Consider the following 22,742-nt stretch of genomic DNA (forward strand, 5'->3'; position numbering starts at 1 on the left):
TGTTTGTTATAAATCTTTTAATTATCATTGTGTCTGAAATCACATATTCAAAATTGCTTCCTTCTCGTAACCTCAGCCTGTTTCCCAATTTGTCCTTCAAGTAGGTTTTCAGTTGATGATATGCAAACATCGTACCGTGAGTTATACCATATTTGTACTTCATTTGTTCAAATAATAATTTATTTCCCGAAAAACAATTTTCTATTCTTCTGATCCCTTTTCTCTCCCATTCTCTGAAGGAAAGGTTAAATTTCCATTTTCTTGATGATTGTGAGAAACTTTAACTTCTTATTACAAGATGGATTTCCTTACATACGACGCTTTACTATTTTCCTTTTGCGCCATCATTTGGGAACAAAAACTCTGGCCAGAAACTGATTTTATCTGACTTCAGATCCCTTGCTGTGGAACATATTGCCAATAATTGTGATAAGTGCCTGTTTTTTCTTGAGAAGGCAGAAGACATTTTCATTGCTGTTGATTATATGTCGTGGTTTATAACCTGTGTTTTAGGGATGAAAGGAATCAATCCATCATTGTAAGTGGAGAGTCTGGAGCAGGGAAAACAGTCTCGGCTAAATACGCCATGCGGTACTTTGCAACGGTCAGTGGTTCTGCGAGTGAGACCAATGTGGAAGAGAAGGTCCTGGCCTCCAACCCTATCATGGAGGTAAGATTCCAGCTGGGAAAGCACTCCAGTTAAAAGGACTATCTGCAGCATTTCAAGGTTGGCAGAGGAGTATTCCCCAGAAAAACAAGCCATGTTATTCCTGATTTGCTGCAAAGTCTGACCTTGACAAAAAGAGTTGGACAGCTAACTTTGTTTTATCCTTCCCAGGGATGGAAGGTACTGGACCCAATGAATAGGAATGAATGTGGCCTCAAAATGTGGGGGAATTTTTATTGTTATGACAACTCAGTCAATCTGGATTGTTCCAGTCCAAAGCAATCCTTGGAAAGGTATACTGACCTAAAGGGTAAAGACAAGGTGTGGCTTTTTGGTTAAGTGCCTATCATAATGTGTTCCCCACAGAACATCTTTAGTGTGCACCATCAGAGAATTGTATAGGCAGATATTTGAGCTGCACCTTATGAGGGACCTTATTGAAAGCCTCACTGAAGTCCATGTAAACCACATCTACTGCACCTCCTTCATCAATGTACTTCATTACCGCCTTTTTACAAAAAGTGATCAGATTGGACAGATAAGCCTTCCACGATGTCATGTTGAAAAGTTCCTTTTATTGACACGTAATAAATAAATTAAAAATGTAATATACATAATGCACTTCAGCTTTTGATTGCCATAAGGCAAACAAAGAATCACCAAGAGGATTGCCTGGTGCCCCAAACAATAGGAGAAAAAGAAGCAAAGAAAAGTCCCTTCAGAGTCACTGTATGTGGACTCCAAGATCCAAGATCATGACACAGTTGACGTAGCAGTTAGCGCAACGCTGTTATAGCGTCAGCGATTGGGGCTGAGGTTGGAATCCCATGCTGTCTGTAAGGAGTTTGTATGTTCTCCCTGTGTCTGTGTGCATTTTCCCTGAGGGCTCCCGTTTCCTCCCACCTTTCAAAACGTATCGGGGTTGTGGGTCATTTGGGTGTAATTGGGCGGCATGGACTTGTGGGCCGAAAGGGCCTGCTACTGTGCTGTTTGTCTAAATTTAAAATTTGAAAAGTTCCTTCCTTTCCAACTAATCATTATCCCATCACTTGGAAGTTTTCCCAATAATTTTCCTGCTATTGCTATGCCATTAGTTTACAAGCTTAAAGAGCAGTGCCCTTGACTTCCTCTAGTCTCCTTACAGAGGCTATCTCTCCACAATATGCAAGGTCTTCACCCAAAATGTCAGCTGTTCTGTTGCCTTCCCAGACACTGGTCAGCTCCTTGATTTCCTCCAGCAATTTGTGTTTTGTTCCAGATTGCAGCATCTGCAGTCTGAGTAAAACATGGACGCCCGCAGAAACTGATCGAAGTAAAAGCACGATGCTGGAGAAACTCAGCAGGTCCAACAGTATACTTTCAATAGTAAAGATAAAGAATCAGAAGCAACGTTTCGGGCTTGAGCCCTTCAGCAAGGTATGAGCAAAATGTAGGGCAGGCACCTAAATAAAATGGTGGGGGGGTGGGGGCGAGTGCCAGGAGAAGAGCACAGGTAAGAGGTGGGTAGGGAAGGGTACAACAGTAAACGGGGGTGAAGTAAGGCTCGAGAGCTAGAGGAAAGGAGGAGGGAGAGCGAGGAGTGGTTTAACAGAAACCTAAGAAGGTAGTGCCATCCGATAGGAATATTAGGTGTTTCTCTGCCAATTTACGGGTGCCCTCGGCTTGTACCTGCAATCTCTTGTCTCTCGAGGACTTAACCTTGGCTTTGTGTTACTTTTGTAAGACTGCTCCCATTTTAAAAGTGTGATCATGGTATGTTCTGCCAAGACGTGGAATACGAAAACTTTGATTCCCCAAAAGGCAAATCACATTGGCATTCCAATCACAAGCATACATGCTTCAAGGTTATCTGCTCAGTTCTCTTCACTTCAGTGTGTTTTAACTACTTCCTTGAAAGAGGAGGTGATTACAAAACCCTAATTGTATTTTTAAAGCTACAACTCAGCAAGTATGTAATTGATCAAAGCCTGTAGAGTTATTTATGGATATACTGTTCCTTCAAGTTCTTAAGTTGCTTAAATAAAAAGCTCATGTGTCTGAGTATATCCATGAGTACAAGTGCTCCACTAATGTTCCTGTATATAGATGAAAGGGATCTAGAGGATTTTCAGAGTTGTCAAGAAATGGACCCCGCTCAAGTAACTAATACTTGTAATTTGTCTACTGAGACAAGCACTGTTAAGTTTAATTATGAAGTCTGATTGTGCAGTAGATTGTGCCGAGTTACGTGCAAATAGGAAGAACGGAAGTGTTGAGTTTATTGCATGTGTGAATGTGAATTTGCATTGAGTGATGTGTATATTGTGCGAGAGGAACTCAGCTGGTCACTTCACCAGTTATAGGTGACAAAGATATATTGCTGACGTTTCGGGCCTGAGCCCTTCAAGGAAAAATCCGAAAAGGCAAAAGCAGGATATGTCAGAAAGTCAGAATTCAAACAATGGGGGAGGAATCCAGACCAACAAAAGGTGTTATAGGTGGTGTTATAGGTTTATAGGTGACCTCAATCTGGCAGTACATGAGACCATGGACAGATATGTTGGCAAGGCAATGGATGTCTGTCCACAGTTACTCTTTGCTTCCTATTAATGCTGAATGAACTGGTGAGTTTCTCCAGTGCTTTGATATATTGCACTACAATCCCAGTGTCGGAAGACTTTCCTGTTTAGCTGTATGATTTATTAGTTGTTGATACTCTTGTAAAAGTTAATAGAATAACTAAAGTCACACTCCATTTTCAAACTAGCATCAAAGGAAAATAGAAAATTTAGCTTTTAAAAGTGATAACTTGGATGTTCTGAGAATGCTTGAGACAGTCAGTTACAAGAATGAACTTTGTGTAAACTTCAACCATTCTATTTGGGTGTACCACAGCTTTGTGGCACGGATTGTGGCGGTCGCTAGATAGCATGCGAGTTCTCCCTTTTACTGTTTACTTTCTTTTCCTTTTGGTATTTGCTCACCTATTCTAGTGAGATTTTGGATTGACAGATGTTAATGTGATGCTATGTCAAAGGTATGTGGTGTTTGGTTTACAGATTATGATCTGTTGAAACTAATAATTTCTGAGGTTGGTACATATTTGTATTCCCTGGGGCAGAAAGTTGAATAGAAGTTAACAAGCAGCCTGGGAGGAATTTTATTTCCAATGTAAGCAATTACTATAAAAATATTCTTTCCAGTTTGAGTTACCTTCATGTCTGCAGATATAGAATGCCATCAGCCCACCAAATTCATGCCTTTACTTAGAAGCTCTTTTAATTCATTTTTCTGACCCTTAGAATCTGTTCTTTCTCATGTGCTCAATAAGTCCCCCGATCCTCCTGTCAATCACTAGTGAGAATTTCTAGCAGACACTTACCAATCTGCATGGCTTTGGGGTTTGGGAGGAAACAAGTCTTGCAACACATTTCTTCAGGCAAGGAGTGGGTGAAACATTTGACACAGTGAACGAAGGGGACAGATTTGAGGGCCTGGTAAGATGATGGATGATCCATACCTTGATGAAGAGCTCAAACTTGAAATATTTTTATGGTCATTGCTTACATTGGAAATAAAATTCCTCCCAGGTTGCTTGTTAACTTCTATTCAACTTTCTGCCCCAGGGAATACAAATATGTACCAGCCTCAGAAATTATTAGTTTAGACAGATCGCAATCCGTAAACCAAACACGACATACCTTCGACATAGCATCACATTAATACCTGCCACAATCCGTTATATATCTTTATCTTTGCTATATAAAGGACGCTGTTTGACCTGCTGAGTTTCCCCAGCTTTGTGCTTTAAACTTCAATTGCGGGGTCTGCAGACTTTCATGTTTTACTTGGTTGATGGAGATGGTGCTTCAAGAATCTGTCAACTTGACACATTTCACACAATTCCTTTGTTCTCAACTGTATATTTTCTAGTTTTTTTTTTCTCCCCCAAAGTCTTGAATTGTTTTCTTAAATTATTTTCTTGATCTAGTCCATTTAAGCCAATGTTTTTGGTCCTTTGGATAACTCTAGTCACACTCCATGAAAGTGTGCCAATGGATCTTAAATGTTAAATTTAAACATGCAGCACAGTAGCAGGGTCCTTTCGGCCTAATTACACCCAATTGACCTACAACTGTGGTATGTTTTTGAATGGTGAGAGGAAACCAGAGCCCCCAGAGGAAACCCATGCAAGCACGGGAAAGATGTACAAACTCCTTACAGACCGCACAGGTTGCGTTGCACTCTTCTCTTTCTCTTTGGCTTGGCTTCGCGGACGAAGATTTATGGAGGGGGTAAAAAGTCCACGTCAGCTGCAGGCTCGTTTGTGGCTGACCAGTCCGATGCGGGACAGGCAGACACGATTGCAGCGGTTGCAAGGGAAAATTGGTTGGTTGGGGTTGGGTGTTGGGTTTTTCCTCCTTTGCCTTTTGTCAGTGAGGTGGGCTCTGCGGTCTTCTTCAAAGGAGGCTGCTGCCCGCCAAACTGTGAGGCGCCAAGATGCACGGTTTGAGGCGTTATCAGCCCACTGGCGGTGGTCAATGTGGCAGGCACCAAGAGATTTCTTTAGGCAGTCCTTGTACCTTTTCTTTGGTGCACCTCTGTCACGGTGGCCAGTGGAGAGCTCGCCATATAATACGATCTTGGGAAGGCGATGGTCCTCCATTCTGGAGACGTGAACCAAGTAGCGGGTGTGTAGAGTAGAATGTACTGTGTGTATGCCCTATAGTCTGGAGACACAATGTTTCATCAGTTGTCTATGTACATACAATCAGATGACAATAAACTTGAATCTGGGAATTGTGTGGGAGTAAAGTTATAGTAATCCTGGTCAATGCTTCAGAGGAAAGAAGTGAAATAACCAGCCAGGAGACCTTATTAATAATATCAGATTCTAAAGCGGGAGCACAGCAGAGATTTTGCGAGGACGTTTTCTCCTTCCTGGGAAATCTAGCACTAGGCATACATTTTCAGAGATCATCCATTTAAGATGGTGATGAGGAGAATCTTATTTTAGGGATCATAATTCTTTGTGAAACTTGTGACTCTAGAGAGATGTGGAGGCTGAATTATTTATAATATTCAAGATTGGGGTTAAATTCTGGTTGAAAGGGAGTGGAGGGTTGTGGGGAACAGCAGACACATGGAAATGAGGCAAGATTGGGTCAGCCATAATGTTTTTGAATCACAGTTCAGAGTTTGGGTCATCTGACTTCAATTTCTTGTGCTCGTGTATTATTCCTGAAAAAAATGCAGGCAAAGACTAGACTGAACTGCCTGTGCATTGCTACCTCACGTTGGGACAATATCAGGGGCTGGTGGAGCCCAGGCAGAAAATGGAAGCCGGTGAGACCTTTTTGGTAAGCTAGTTACTGCTTAGTGTGAGTTGTCTTCAACCAGAAGTCACTTCTCTTAGTATAGGTAATTGTCATCTGTATAAATGACAAAATACTATATTTCTTGGAAAGTACACATTAGGAAAGTGTGAAGAGAAATTGTGCTTCTCAGTTCTTCACTGCCAAAATGTTTTGCAGCCACTTATGTTTGTTTTCCAACTGTAAATATTGTTCCAATATGGCAGACAACACAGACATTTTGTGCATAGTATGCTCCCTTAGGGAGCAGTGTGAGAATGATCAGATAACTGATGATTGGTCAGGACAGTGGCCTCGTGCCAACAACCTTGTGCTCAACATTAGCAAAAGGAAGGAGATGAATGTGGACTTCAGGGGAACTCGACCTAGTCCTGATCAAGGGCTCAGTCGTGGAGAGGGTCAAGAACTTCAAATTCCTTGGTGTTAACATCTCCGAGGATCTGTCCTGAAGCCATCATTTCGATGCAACCACGAAGAAAGCTCGCCAGCAGTTTTACTTTGTTAGCTGCTTAAGGAGATTCGGTATGTCACCGAAGACTCTTGAAAACTTCTACATGTGCGCCATGGAGAGCACTCTGATATGGAGGCACCAACTCTCAAGTCGAGAAAAAAACTCCCGAAGGTTGTTAACTTGCCCTGTGACATCACAGGCACTAGCCTTCACTCTATCAAGGACTTCTTCAAGAGGTGGGGTCTTAATAAAGCACCACCACCCAGGCCATGCCCTCTTCACTCTGCTGCCATCGGGATAAAGGTACAAGAGCCTAAAGACGAACACTCAGTGGCACAAGGACAGCTTCTTTCCCACTGCCATCAGGTTCCTGAATAATCAATGAACCAAAGACAATGTCTTTTTGTACACTTTAAAAAAGAATTATTATCGTAAAAGTGGTTATATGAATGATTGCACTACATGATGCTGCTCCTTGTTCATGACGATATAATTCTGATTCTGAAATCTCCCATGCTGCATTTTGAAATATTGTTGTGGAATCCTCACACCCACCCGTGAGAAAGTGCATCTCCAGATTTGATCTGCCACTCCAAAGACCACATCTCCAACAGTTGCACTTGAATACATTAAAAGACTGAAAATCGAGATGCCAGAATACCGGACCACCCAAGAATCTGGACTTCTCACCGACTCTCAGCTTTTGCGTGCATGCCTTGCGTAAGTGCCACAGATGTACTGCCTGAGTATCCAGAAAATGTGGACTGACCCAATCCCCAAGCAGTCCAGATTTTAGGACTTTTACTGCAATATTTTAGATACTTTAGAATTTTTGTGCTCAGGCTTCTGGAGTGGGCGTTGAACTCCGGCTGTTACTGACTGAATCACAGCTGACAGACTGCGTGGGTGCAGAGCAAAGTTTGTGGAGGGTGCTTAACACAGGTTGGCAAAAGTACTTGTCACAAAGCATCTGATTGAGTCTTGAATGAGCTCTGGCAAAGTGCTTCAGTGAAACATTGAAAGATTAAATTATGATACACGCAATTTAAAAAAAATCCTTTTCCAAATATTATACATGATATAATTTGACAGGTGTGCCATCTACCTTTTGTGCAATTTAGGTTCCTATTGGAATAAAAAAACCTTTTTTTTCTCTATAAACTACACAGTTTGTTCAAAAGAATACAAGCTTGATAATGCTATTTATTTCAGGTGTTGGTGAGAGATGAGTGCAGGAAGCTATTTCTCCTGTTACAATAATGAAATATCTTATTACAACACTTCAGTAAGATAAACATGAGGAGACTGTTCAGGACTAAAAGGAGAAACCTGAAGCTGATTTTATTTTGCCGTTCCTGATGTTACCAATAGCTGCCACCCTAGTGGAAAAAGTGGGAAAAAGGCTTTCAGTGTTCAGGGCAAGGCGTGGACAGTAGCTGTGAGCGAAACTAAAACCTTCAACTGGTGTAGCAACATAATGTGACCAAATTAGTACAGAAAGCATCAATAAAAAATGCACTGCCTGGAGTCTCTTGTTAAAATTGGCATAGTTGGCCAGTTCTGAATGGTGAGAAGGGATTTGGTCTTGGCTTTTGACTTGTCAGATTTGTTCTTTGGGATATCATTCATCAAACACTGTGTTCGATGGTTCTCTCTCTGGAACTGACACTCGATTGCTCTTAGGAGTTGGGAGGTGAATTATCACGGAGGTTCCTTTTTTTTTCTCTATTTGGACAATCTCTGTGGCACAGTTCTTTGCCATCCAGTTGCTGGATGAAGTAAACACAAGATACTGAGGTGGGGGGAAAGGTTGGTTGCATCGATGGGAAGAGAAACACAGTTAATGGTTCAGGCTGAAGACTCCTTGTCAGAACTGGGAAAGAGATGAAAACACCGAGTTCAGCTACAGGGAGTCTGAGGGAGGAGAGATATATCTGATGGGTTAAAATCAGGGTAACCATGGAGATAGACTGGTCAGTTAGTGAATGGCAGCAGTTGGAAACTAAAATAACTTGGACAAGTCTGCATGAGTTGGGACATGTGGATCCAGCGGTCATGCCTGACAGGATGAAGTGTGCAGTACAATGATGGTAATAAGCAGGAGAGGCCTTCTCTTTCGTTGGAGAACATGAACTCGAATGGAGTGCCTTTTTGAGTAGCTAGTGCAGAAAGTTGCAAAGCTAGATATTGGTTGCTGAGACTTATTCCATAGAGTGGAGTCATACACCATGCATTTTTATGTATTTTTACAAGTGCTGACGTTGTTCTACTTAACTGCTGGCAGGAACATTTATAAGGTAAAGAATTTATCAAATATATCTTAAATGCCTGGGGTGGCATGGTTAGTGTAATTACTGCAATGCTATTACAATGGGTCACGTCTCCAGAATGGAGGACCATCGCCTTCCCAAGATCGTGTTATATGGCGAGCTCTCCACTGGCCACCGTGACAGAGGTGCACCAAAGAAAAGGTACAAGGACTGCCTAAAGAAATCTCTTGGTGCCTGCCACATTGACCACCGCCAGTGGGCTGATAACGCCTCAAACCGTGCATCTTGGCGCCTCACAGTTTGGCGGGCAGCAACCTCCTTTGAAGAAGACCGCAGAGCCCACCTCACTGACAAAAGGCAAAGGAGGAAAAACCCAACACCCAACCCCAACCCACCAATTTTCCCCTGCAACCGCTGCAACCGTGTCTGCCTGTCCCGCATCGGACTTGTCAGCCACAAACGAGCCTGCAGCTGACGTGGACTTTTTACCCCCTCCATAAATCTTCGTCCGCGAAGCCAAGCCAAAGAAGAAAAGAAAAACACAATGCTGGGAAAACTCAGCATGACAAATAGCAAAGATAAAGATAGATAACCAATGTTTTGGGCCTGATTCCTTCATCAAGACTGCAACCTGGGTTCAAATCCAGTACTGACTGTAAGGAGTTGTACATTCTCCCATGTCTGAGTTGATTTCCTCTGGGTGTTCCGGTTTCCTCCCACCCTTCCAAAGGTTAGGGGATTGTAATTTAATTGGGCAACACGGGCTCCTGGGCCGGAAGGGCCTGTTACTGTGCTGTATGTTTAAATTTAAATTTAAACCTGACTTACAGATGAGAGTCTAAACCAGTAGTTTTCAAACTTTTTCTTCCACTCACCTTAAGCAATCCCTTCCTAATCACAGTGCCCCTATGGCAAAGGGATTACTTTGGTGGTATGTGAGTGGAAAGAAAAAGTTTGAAAACCACTGGTCTAGACAGAAAAATTAAATAATCGAATTAAAATAATTAAAAGTTTCAATCTAAATGTATACGGTCTAAATAAAATGATTTTGCATCTCAAGCCAGTCTGTGGTGACATATTTATCACTTTGCTCACTCATTTAACATTATGGAAGGCGCCGAAGTGAAATGTCTCTCAGGACATCTGGATGTTGCCAGCAAGATAGTATTTAAAGCCAATTTCTTGTTCTACTCTTCGTTGGTGTGCATAATATGTGTTAAACATCCGTGAAATTGAAGATTTCAGTAAATTTAGCCTCTGCATGTAACATTGCCAGAGGCATAAATAAAACTGAAGCAGCCTTAAATTTCAATGGTTTCAGTTTTCAGCATTGCAATTCTTTGCTCTTCACTGCTTCCGTTCTTCATGACTTTGGTACATGTTGTATATGCAATTGACTGGTAACCATCACCTGACAATGGTGCTTCATATTTCTAATTGATTATTTACACATGTAAGCTAAGAATGAAAGGAATGTTCTGGAATTGCTTTACATTGCCAGCTTGCTTTCATTGATTATTTTTTTCCAAAAGATTTGCTTCCTGAAAAAAAATTTGGGGGATTATGATGGCATGGTTAGCGCAACGCTGTTACAGCGCCAGTGATCGGGACCAGGGTTTCAAGTCCTGCGTTATCTGTAAGGACTTTGTACATCCTCCCTGTGTCTGCGTGGGTTTTCCCCAGGGGCTCCGGTTTCCTCCCACCATTCAAAACGTACCAAGGGTTGTAGGTCAATTGGGTGAGCAGAGGCTGTATGTCTAAACTTAAAATTTAAATTTAATTTAAAATAACTTTAAGCTGAACACCAAGATAATTTCAGATTTGCTGTATCATGCAAAAAATTGGAGAAATATTAAATTAACTTTTATTGAATTTAGCATGTTTAATTGGATAATGTACCTCTGAGCCAAGTTCTCCGGTTGACTGCACATGTTGCACAACAAATGTGAGGAACCCAAGGTTTGTCTTGTCAAACTGAAGTGGAGCTCATAGGCTTTCTTATTAAGTGCAGTCATGCTGCATCTATGAGCCTTGAGCATATATTCACCACATATGTAGATTGTATCGCAGCTGTCGCAACATTGACAAGGCATTTCTCCTGCATTGAACCTTCCTGGATACAATCAGTGCTATTGTTAAGTACACTCACGATGCTATTGCCTGAAGAACATGTGCATCAACATGCGTTCAATATATAATCAATGTAATGCACAGCATCTGTATATCTGAGCTGCTTTTATAGCCTGACTCCATCTATCCTGACTAGGCATACCCAGGCCTAAGGCAACATTTGCACAGCATCTGCATGCTTGGACTGACTTAAACAGCTTGCTTTGTGGGCAATATACTAGTAGACAAAATATGACAGGAAATTACAAAAATCTAAAAAATGGAACATGATCAGAAAATTTTAAGATGAATTTTGTGATCAGCAACCCAAATCTATAAAGTACACCCAAAAGATTTCAGGAAGAAAAATCTTCATTGTCCAGTGAAATTAGTTAGAGGCCATGAATGAGGGCATTTACTTTGAAAGCACTGCACATGTGATCAGGTCCAGTCAACAACTCGGCTGTGCTTTCAGGATCTATGCTCCAGAATGATATGCTGCACTCCCACTGACACAGCTGACAGCCTTCACAGAATTGCTCACTGATTCTGCGGTGCACGAGAGTAGTTGAGCGCAGTATGATCCAACCTTGTATTACTCACATGGCCCCAGATCCCATTCATTTTAAAAATTATTCCACTTACATGGAAGTCTGACTCCCCTTACTTATTACTTGCTGGAATATGGAAATGCAAAATTCTGCCCCCCCTCCGGAAAAGATAACATAATCTTAGAAAGAAATATGATGTGCTTGTTAAAATATGGCAACCTTATTTGAATCATACTGGCTTAAGGATGTAATTAACTTCCCCGCAAAGGTTTAAATAATATAGTTAAGTTAATAATATTGAATTCTTGAAGATCAAGATATTGGCTAATTGGACAGTTTTTAATAAATATTAGCAGTTGAAGGAGGGGGCTGAGATTTGGACAATCATATGAGACTGTAATTTTGAAATGCTATTTATATGATGTTTATAATGATGTTCTATATGAGTCTTGAAAAAATTAAAATAAAATATTCAAAAGAAAATTACTCCACTTGAAACTTCACCCATACTTAATCATCTCCAAAGTTTCGAGAATTTTTAAGTTGAATTTAATCCAATAAACTAGTCACTTGGACTGAATTCCTTTAGTAGGGACTTTAAGAAATACTGAAGAGTGCCTACTATTTAACTTGGGTGGTGTGGTCAGGTGAATCCTGGGTGCCTGTCTTCAGAAATGATCTTCATGGAGAGAGAAGCTAAGTAGTGTAGCTTTTTGGAAGTGGACCTATTTACGGGTCTTCCGGCACCAGAAATATTAAATTTTGCAGCTCATCGGGTTGAATGAAATCGAAGATGATCCAACTTTATATCATTTGAGAAACTTGTAAGTGACTGAGGCTGTGGTATTTCAGTCTGAGTTGGATTTGAACAAAGTTCAAAATTACTTTTAAATTCCACTTGCTGACATGAAATTAACAAAGAATTTGCTTTAAGTTATGTATTTAAGTTACCTGATTTTAAAATTGTATTATATTATAGTTTATTTTGAACCATTATTGTTATCGTGTTATATGGCGAGTTCTCCACTGGCCACCGAGACAGAGGTGCACCAAAGAAGAGGTACAAGGACTGCCTAAAGAAATCTCTTGGTGCCTGCCACATTGACCACCGCCAGTGGGCTGATCTCGCCTCAAACCGTGCATTTTGGCGCCTCACAGTTTGGCGGGCAGCAACCTCCTTTGAAGAAGACCGCAGAGCCCACCTCACTGACAAAAGGCAAAGGAGGAAACACCCAACCCCAACCAACCAATTTTCCCCTGCAGCCGCTGCAACCGTGTCTGCCTGTCCCGCATCGGACTTGTCAGCCACAAACGAGCCTGCAGCTGACGTGGACATTACCCCTCCATAAATCTTCGTCCGCGAAGCCAAGCCAAAGAGAAGAGTCACACTGTTTTAGAATGATCAAATCCTGGGATGATTAACTCATACTAAACAGTTTGTGTGGAGATATTTCCTCCACATAGACACTGAGGTGGAGACCCGAGTTATCCTCTAACCACTGTAATTCTTGTGTTTGAATAAGGGATAATTTTGTAGAGCAAAACCATATTCTTGCCTCTCTTTGCTTTGCAGTCAATTGGAAATGCCAAGACCACCAGAAATGATAACAGCAGTCGATTTGGGAAATATATTGAAATTGGCTTTGACAAAAAGTATCGCATCACAGGGGCTAACATGAGAACCTACCTCTTAGAAAAATCAAGAGTTGTTTTTCAGGTGAGTGCAACCCATCTTAAAACTTCAAGACTAAATATGCAAGTGTATAACACGGACAGTTTCACTTTGTTGTAAGAGGTTGAAGTAATTGACTGGGAAATTTTAGAGGTTTGAATCCACGAGGCAGATGATTGTAGGAATGGGAATGAAGCATGTTACAGTTTCTAGTTTATAGCTAGCCAATGAACTTCAATGTTGCTTTGAGATGAGATCTCAGCCTTCATTCTTTCTCAAGGTGTCTCATCTGGTGTTATCTGAAATTTGGGCTAGAAATTTTACCAGAAACCTGCATTGATTCTATTATCTGCCTCAGAATCGTCTGGATCCGCCATGGCACTGTTTCCTTGCAGTCACACACCATGTCATCGAGTAAATTACTTCTCTGCCACGTCATCAGTTTTAGACAGAAGTTGCTTCAATGAGTTGGCAAATGCTGGGAACGTCAGCCATGATTTGGAGCAGGACGCTCATCAGACTGAGTTGCAGCATCTACGTTTCGCCCCTCCTTGCAACTCCAAAGTTTCAGAATCCATGACTCCTTTAGACCATGGATGCATCAGATGCCCCAGCAAAGGCTTACCAAGACCAGCCTGCTCTCCTGCTGACTCCCCTTGCTATCTCCAAGTTTCATTTCCATGCTTCAATCCGTGTGCTTTTCACTTTCCACAGTTCAGTTGCAATGCTTAAAATAAACTCTGCTCCATGATTGAATTTACAAGAAGGAAGAGCAGAAGTCCTCCTTAAAAAAGTTTGAGGCAGCGCAACGCTGTTACAGCACCCATGACCAAGCTTTGAATTTAACGCTGTCTGTAAGGAGTTTGTAAGTTCTTTCCTCCAAGTGCTCCGGTTTCCTCCCACCCTTCAAAACATATGAGGGTCATAGGTTAATTGATGTATTTGGGTGGCATGGGCTCATGCGCCAGAAGGGCCTGTTAATGTGCTGTATATCTAAATTTAAAAATTAAAGTCAGCCAACTAGCCCCATTAATCCAAATCATGCCTGATCAACTTCAGCTTCATTTCCATGAGCTACACCCATGTTCCTTGATTCTCTAAATATCCTGAACTCAGTTTATCTCAATGACTGAGCCAGTGCAATCCTCCAGACTAGAAGATTCCAGTCTCCACATGAAGACCAACAATGTCATCTCGGCTTGAGTGGCTTAATCCATCTGAGACCTGGATTCCTCTGCAGGGGAAACATCCTCCCAACATACACCCTCTTGGGCTGTAAGAATTCTGTACATTTGATGAGATTACCTCTGTTCCAAAAGGCAAATTTACTTCTTGGCTGTGTGCTTTGAGCTGACAATGGAGAAGGTTGGAGCTGTTGTCATGGAGTGGGGGGGGGGGGGTGGGGGGGAGGATTGGTTAAGGCTTCTGAGCCCACTGCAGAGAATTAGGGCAAGTATCTAGAGGGTTGAACGCAAGGTTGCGTGATGGTACCTGTTGGGATCGGCAGGGGCTAAAGGAAAGTGCAATATTGACAGTGTTGGTACAGACAATTTTAATTTAGACATATAGCATACTAACAGGCTCTTCCACCCCACAAGCCTGTGTCACCCAATTGACCTACAGCATCCTGGTACATTTTTGAAAGGTGGAAGGAATCAGGAGCACCTGGATGAAACCCACAGGGAAAACGTACAAATTCCAACGCCAGATTTGAACCTGGGTCGCTGGCACTATAATAACGTTGTGTTAACCGCTAGGCGAACCGTGCTGCCCATTGTATGGGAATCAGGATGCTGGATATGTATGATTCTTCTGTTTTATTGTAGGACTGTGCACAAAAGCTGATTTTTTTTTTTAAGTTGCCTATCTTGTCTTTCAGGCAGAGGATGAAAGGAATTACCACATTCTCTACCAGCTGTGTGCTTCTAAACATCTGCCAGAATTCAAGGAGCTCCGACTGAGTATGTTCATCAATATGTTGCTAACATCAACTAAATGAGTAAAGTCCATATTTATACTTCGGGCTGATTTCTTCAAAGTTCATGGCTCGAGGAACATCATGAGCCTGGATAATGCCTTGCTTTATTCTGTTTGTTTCTTGGACCCTCCCAGCAGTGGTTAGATTACCTAAGCAATGAAGGAACCATGTAAAAATCCTTTACAGCATCTTACCCATGGCAAGTGATAGAATGTAGCACAAGACCCTCCAATGGATTTTCTCATTCATTGTTTTGCTGCCTGATTCATCTCAACAGACCCCAGGTGGTAAAACTACAGAATTTGAAACAAGCTTATTGCAAACAAAACAACTCACTGACCCTTTAAAGTAGATTCTGAATTGTTTCTCATGATAACCTTATTCATCTGAAAGGAACAGCTGAAAATGGCTGTTTTGCAAATGTGCAATGTATTCCACGTGAAAGTCTTTTTTCCCTATCAGTGTCTTTGTCGATCTAGTCCCAGCTTCACAATTATACACAATTTCACTTGCACTCGTTTCACCTGTAAAGCAATCTCTTCACCCCTCATAATGAAGTGGATGAGCTCTCCCTTTCCTTCCTTCCTTCCCTTTGGCTTGGCTTCGCGGACGAAGATTTATGGAGGGGTAATGTCCATATCAGCTGCAGGCTCGTTTGTGGCTGACAAGTCCGATGCGGGACAGGCAGACACGGTTGCAGCGGTTGCAAGGGAAAATTGGTTAGTTGGGGTTGGGTGTTGGGTTTTTCCTCCTTTGTCTTTTGTCAGTGAGGTGGGCTCTATGGTCTTCTTCAAAGGAGGTTGCTGCCTGCCGAACTGTGAGGCGCCAAGATGCACGGTTTGAGGCGAGATCAGCCCACTGGCGGTGGTCAATGTGGCAGGCACCAAGAGATTTCTTTAGGCAGTCCTTGTATGAGCTCTATTACTGTTACAAATCACCTGGTTTTGCAAGCATGTCTTTTTTTAATAGTTTATTCCCGTATTGCTGTTTCTCCCAGTGAAAAAATAAATTTAAATTTATGAAGTTCGACCTATGGCACAGTAACAGGCCTTTCTGGCCCATGAGCTTGTGCTGTCCAATGCACCCAATTGACCTACAACCATGGTACTTTTTTTTTTGAGTGGTGGGAGGAAACCAGAGCACCTAGAGGAAACCCACACAGACATGGGGAGAATGTACAAACTCCTTCCAGCACCAGTCTCGATCGCTGTAACAGTTTTGTTACAGTCTCGGTCGCTCTAACCCTGCCACCCCGTGGAGCAAATAAATTCTGGGGCAGAATTCAAGGAAGTCCAACTGAGTGCATTTACCAATGCATTATTAACTTCTAATGAATGAGTAAGAAGTTTACATTTCAACCTGGGGCTGATTTCTTTGAAGTTCATGGTATGTTGAGTATTATTGGCCTGAACACAATGCTCCTTCCTCATTCCATTGCTGGCAAAAATCAAGTGATTCACAATGTCAATGCAGTTCTCCCACTCCAATTTTAAGGGCTAGGTAGATTTGCTTCTAAGCCCAAACAATAATCTTGAGAATGATTCTCGAGACGAAACATTGTCTATTTCTCTCCATGGCCTGATCGGAGGAATTGCCCCAGCTCTTCTTTGTTTCCTCAAGATTTGAGCCTCTGAAGTTCTTGAGTTTCTGAAGTAAGTGGTGATCTGTTGGTGTTTTCTTCTTTCAGATCATGCCCAGAACTTCAACTACACTAATCTTGGAGGGAATCCTGTGATTGAGGGAATAGATGATGCAAAAGAAATGTTGAACACGAGGCAGGCATGCAGCTTGCTAGGTAAAGATAGAAGTCTTTTACATTGACTTTCATCTGGTATTTTCAGTGCAGCACTGCTGCAACTGGATCTTGCTCATCTTTTGCTTTTTTAACCTCGTCTTGAACACAACTACAAGGAAATGCTCGTGATCCAGTTCAGAGAGCCAAGTAACATCCAATATTTTATGGTGCTTGAGCTGTGTTTTTATACATGAAACAACTTAACATAACATATATATTTGTCAAACACTCAATTGTCATCAGTCAAGCTCAATTCCCTGAGCTTCAATTATTCAAGATCAATAGATTGCTTTTAAAAAAACATCTGCATTCCCAAGGTAGAGTTAATGATTTGCAGCATTGGAGAGTGTTAATTTTCTAGATAAGTTTTAAAATATTTGCCTGTTGTAGCAATTTTTTCCCAGCACATTTAAGCCAAAATTCAATGCACCAGGATTGTGCACATTGCTTCTTAAACATGTTCTCTTGTTTGATAAGATCATTAAAAAAAAACGTACTGGGGCTGTAGGTTAATTGGGTGTAAATTGGGTGACATGGACTTGAGGGCCTGTTACCGTGCTTGTTTGTCTAAATTTAAATTTAAAAAAAATTAAATTTAAGCTTAAAATTTATCAAGCTGATTCCAGTCCAGATTCCCCACCAAAGCCCTTTAATTATCCAAAATTCCAATGATCCCAACATTGAATATATTGAGCTTCCATAGTCCTCTGAGGTTGGATATGACTGGAAAGGGATTTTCTTTGGTCTTTGTGCTTTCTCTCTCCAAATAAAGTGAGCCCCTATTGCTGTGATTTTATGTTAATCCACAATGAGAGTTCCTATCCACACTGACAATGAATGCATTGCACTTCCCAACAAGATAGCTTGTCTGATCTGGCCACGGTGAGCCAATGAAAGAGTTTGCATCATTGGATTTCAGCCAATGAGAAGGCAATATGTAATTACACCTAATAAAAACACAATACTGGAGAATCTCAGCAGGTCGAACAGTGTACAGGTAGTCCTTGATTTACTACCTATACGACTTGCAGCCATCCATACATATGACTGAAAAAATGTATGTAAATATAAAAATGATGCTTTTACAGGTGAAAATAGGGGCCAATCTAGTAGGGGTGGCCAACCTCTCGCGAGAACTGGCCTTGGTGGCCACCGTGTTGTATTTGACAAACGATGTACGTTCATTTTGAGATACGACCGGTTGGTCAGAACAGAACGCAGTTGTAAGTTGAGGACTATCTGTACTTTATATCGCTTAGATACTGTACATAACCAATTTGAGCCCTTCATCAAGGAAAAGTAATGATGCCTTTTAGATTCAATTCATGTTCTCATTTCTGGGAAGACATCCTGAGTGCCAAGTGTGGAACCAACATGCTATGTACATTTCTGAAAAGTTAATACTTTAGGTGTTTGGACTATTACAGAAGAAACTGTGGCAAGTCCTGTTCTAAAATTTGGGAATTGTATCATCTTGTGCAATATTATTATTGTTATATGATTTAATGGTGCATTAATCCATTTTAATTGATTGTCAAAATATGAGGATTCATAAGGGCACAATAATTTGATGTTACTTTTGTCAAATGCAGTTTAATTTTAGAAATTACAAAGTAGTTAGTATGATAAGTTTCTTTGATTTTTTTTTTTTTAATTTCAGGTATTAATGAATCGTACCAGATGGGGATCTTCCATGTTCTTGGAGCTATTCTTCACTTGGGAAATGTGACAATCAAATCGAATGATCGTGATGCGGACAACTGCTTTATCCCAGTGTGTATCCCTGACCGTGCAAATGAATGTTGTGTTCCCTCATTTTGTTGCTGGGATGAGATTGTTGGGTAGATCCACAAAGATTTATTACAGCTTGCATTTCTGAGAAAACTTTGGCTATGAACACGATAGTTGGTGGGTTAGGTCACCTTTCAGGATGAAAGAACAAGATTAGTCCTTAAGTATGTTTTAGCTGCTTTTTTTTGTTCAATAATAACTTGTCTGACCAGGACCTACCACACATAAAGAAAGTGGAGTTTGTGTTTAACAAATCTTGTCGAGTTATTTGAGGAAGTTGCCAAGAAAGTTGATGAGGGAAAAGCTGTGGATGTTTAGTAAGGCTTTTGACAAGGTTCCACATGAGATGTTGGTTCAGAAGTTTCGGACAATAGGTAAACTTAGAGGTTGCAAATTGGATTCGAAATTGGCTTAGTGGAAGAAAACAGAGGTGCTCATGCTAACCCAAGACCACAGAACTGATTTTTGTGACATGCTATTAGAGCTTTATTCTAACTGATCTCTAACTGCACTGTGTGCTGTGTGTTTATATTGCTGTTTGTTGCATGCAAAACAAACTTTCTCACTGTATCCCAGCACTCGTGGCAATGAACTTGAATTTGGAGCAGGGAAGCTACGTCTTTTTTTGGTTGACTGCTGTCTCCAAAAGATCTACAGTCTCTTCACAGTGAGCCCAGGAATCCAAAGTTAATTACAGCAGCTTTATTTGGTTACGTACGATGTTCATACCTAAATCAGTGTTTGCTTCAAACTTTTATTTACACTAGTTTTCCATTTAAACATATCTTTTTGGCAGTAATAACAGTTCAGTGATCAGTTGTGGAGGTGTGCCAGAGTGTTTCTACGAACCTGCTCCAAAGCCAAAGGAAGGCAGTGTAGGAAGCAACTCGACAACAGAGCTACATGAATTCAGCTACACAGTGGAAATCGATGCCTCTAAATGGCTCATGCTTTTTTTTAAAAAAAAGATTTGATTATGCTTGATTTAATGCTTTGAACAACAAGATTGATACCTGCTTCTGTGACACCTCTTGCAATTCTTTTGGTGGTTGCTGAAGCAAAAGTTGGGCTGAGAGTTTGAATGTGTTAGCAATAATGGTTTATCTTTGTGTTTGCTTTCTTGTAAGCATGCATTTTACACAATTCACATTGATTGCAGTCTAATTAAAAAACACATGTACAGGTTTCATAGCATGAAAGTCGATAATTCTGTCACTTGCTCTAGCAGATGGTGATGCTGTTGGTTGGATAAGTCCTTTGCCCAAGAAAAAGCTATCAATCATCTAACTTCCTGACAAGTTAACCAGCTCTCCCTTAAATGTCTATGCTTTTCACTTCATTTACTCCCTGTGGTTGTAAATTTCACATTCTGACCAATCTTGGTGCAAGAAGATCTGAATTATCTGGTGTATAATAGTCCAATAATAGCTTGTAACTGTGCAGGTAGAAATACTTCCTTTTCATTAATCCTATCAAATCCTTTCATGAAAAAAAAAACAGCCTAATTGGTCTTTGGTGCTGCTTTCAACAAATTTCAACGATTAACCAAAGGCATCTAAAGAATGCACTGCATGATCAGTAAATGAACAGTTTGTGGAAATGACGCCGATCATCTAACTGGTTAATCTTGGGCTGTTTGTACGTAAAACATGTGTATCGTGTAAAAGCTGCTAAATGGTGAATGACTTGACTGAAATGACACCATCTCCCTTGCATTGAATTTCAAAACCACAGCAGCACCTCAAGTTCCTGCAAAGTATAATAAATTCAGCATGTCCCTAGTATTTCTTACCAGTTTATAGAAAGTGTCCGATCAGGATGCATCAAGTTTATTGTCATCTGATTACACAAGTACAACACAATGAAACTGTTCTCCGGTCTTCAGTGCAAAACACACAGACACACAACCAGACATAACACACATACAGACATAAAATACATATGCAGGACAAGTATTCATATATATACAAATAAATAAATATTGTTTCATGAATATGAGCATCTCAGATGGTTAGTGTGAGCAGTTCTTTTGGTTGTTCAACATTCTTACTGCCCATGGGAAGAAGCTGTTCCTCAGCCTGGTGGTGCAGGCTCTGATCCTCCTGTATCTCTTCCCCGACGGGACCAGTTGAAAGATGCTGTGTGCAGGGTGGAAAGGGTACCTAATGATTTTGCTTGCCCTTTTCAGACAATAATCCCAATAGATCACATTGGTGGGGGGGAGGGAGACTCCAGTGATCCTCTCTGCCACTCTTGTGGTTTTCTGGATTGATCTCCAATGAATTTCTCTGCAGCAACCCTACCACACTATGATGCAGCCGGTCAGGATGCTCTCAATAGAGCTCCTTTAGAAGATTGATATGAATGGTGGCTAGTAGCCTTGCCTGCCTCAGTCTCCTCAGGCTGTAGTGTCTTCCTGACAAGTGAAAACTTGTGTGTCCACAGCTTGGGATGTGAACTGCTCTGTGAAAGACCACAAGAATGGTTGGCTAAGTCTAGGTATGATAAAGGATACATTTCTGTGCTCAACTTTTCTGTCATTCCAAGTCATACTGCATCTACAAAATAACCTATCAGTGTTTAGTCACGTCAAACACTTTCTTTTAAGGGCTGAAACATTTGCCCCCCAGTCCTCCTGGGCTCAGCTCTTCTTCTTTCTTTGGCTTGGCTTCGCGGACGAAGATTTATGGAGGGGGTAAATGTCCACGTCTGCTGCAGGCTCGTTGGTGGCTGACAAGTCCGATGCGGGACAGGCAGACATGGTTGCAGCGGTTGCAAGGGAAAATTGGTGGGTTGGGGTTGGTTTTTTCCTCCTTTATCTTTTGTCAGTGAGGTGGGCTCTACGGTCTTCTTCAAAGGAGGTTGCTGCCCGCCGAACTGTGAGGCGCCAAGATGCACGGTTTGAGGCGTTATCAGCCCACTGGCGGTGGTCAATGTGGCAGGCACCAAGAGCTTTCTTTAAGAGGTCCTTGTACCTCTTCTTTGGTGCACCTCTGTCTCGGTGGCCAGTGGAGAGCTCGCCATATAACACGATCTTGGGAAGGCGATGGTCCTCCTTTCTGGAGACGTGACCCACCCAGCGCAGTTGGGTCTTCAGCAGCATGGATTCGATGCTTGCGGACTCTGCCAGCTCAAGTACTTCGATGTTGGTAATGAAGTCATTCCAATGAATGTTGAGGATGGAGCGGAGACAGCGCTGATGGAAGCGTTCTAGAAGCCGTAGGTGATGCCGGTAGAGAACCCATGATTCGGAGCCGAACAGGAGCGTGGGTATGACAACAGCTCTGTACATGCTGATCTTTGTGTGTTTCTTCAGGTGGTTGTTTTTCCAGACTCTTTTGTGTAGTCTTCCAAAGGCACTATTTGCCTTGGCGAGTCTGTTGTCTATCTCTTTGTCGATCCTTGCATCAGATGAAATGGTGCAGCCGAGGTAGGTAAACTGGTTGACCGTTTTGAGTTCTGTGTGCCCGATGGAGATGTGGTGGGGGGGGGGGGGGGGGGGCTGGTAGTCATGGTGAGCTCAGCTCTATCTCATCTGAATTAACATAACATTCTGCAGTCGGCTTGCCTGTCACTCCCCTGTAGATCTGACTTATGGGTGACATAGGGATGATGTCACCTCAGTGACCCGTCATTGCTGCCTTCATTAAGATGTATAATTTCATCCTTCAGGTTGCATTGTGCCCTGTGCATTGCACAATATAGCCTTTGAGCTCTTCTGCTTTCATTTGCAAAAAGTTCACTGCATGAAAGTGGATCATGGTGTCACAAATGATTGTGCAACGTATTAGATGACTCCTTTGCCCTAGAAAATACTGTCCATCATCCAGAGTTGTCCAGCTCCCCATTAAATGTCTCTATTCTTTTCACTTCAGTCAGCCTAATTCTATCATCCATGGAGTAAGAAAAGGGAATGCTCAGTTTCTAAAACAGAACAACGATTTTGACTCCAGTGGGTAAGTTCCTGGTTCTGTTATAAATTGGTTTGTGCACTACTTTTACTCCAGAAGTTGGTTTGATTGATCCCAATTCTGTATTATTTCAAGCTAAGCTGGAGCTGACATGAATGTTAATTATTTTTTTATATTTACTTGAGGCCTCAGG

The 22,742-nt window shown here is 41.6% G+C and overlaps 1 protein-coding gene across 5 annotated transcripts in view; it reads left to right on the plus strand.

Moving 5' to 3' along the window:
* Positions 1-22,742, plus strand: part of myo5aa (myosin VAa) — a 154,839-nt gene that overhangs the window by 54,926 nt on the left and 77,171 nt on the right. For all 5 annotated transcript variants that reach the window (XM_069911090.1, XM_069911092.1, XM_069911093.1 and 2 more), the window contains exons 5-9: positions 514-670; positions 12,976-13,119; positions 14,954-15,035; positions 16,740-16,847; positions 18,508-18,620. In XM_069911090.1, coding sequence (XP_069767191.1) covers positions 514-670; positions 12,976-13,119; positions 14,954-15,035; positions 16,740-16,847; positions 18,508-18,620 — 604 coding nt within the window. The remainder of the gene's footprint in view (positions 1-513; positions 671-12,975; positions 13,120-14,953; positions 15,036-16,739; positions 16,848-18,507; positions 18,621-22,742) is intronic.

Source organism: Narcine bancroftii, chromosome 14, assembly GCF_036971445.1.
Source record: "Narcine bancroftii isolate sNarBan1 chromosome 14, sNarBan1.hap1, whole genome shotgun sequence".
Classification (NCBI taxonomy): Eukaryota; Metazoa; Chordata; class Chondrichthyes; order Torpediniformes; family Narcinidae; genus Narcine; species Narcine bancroftii.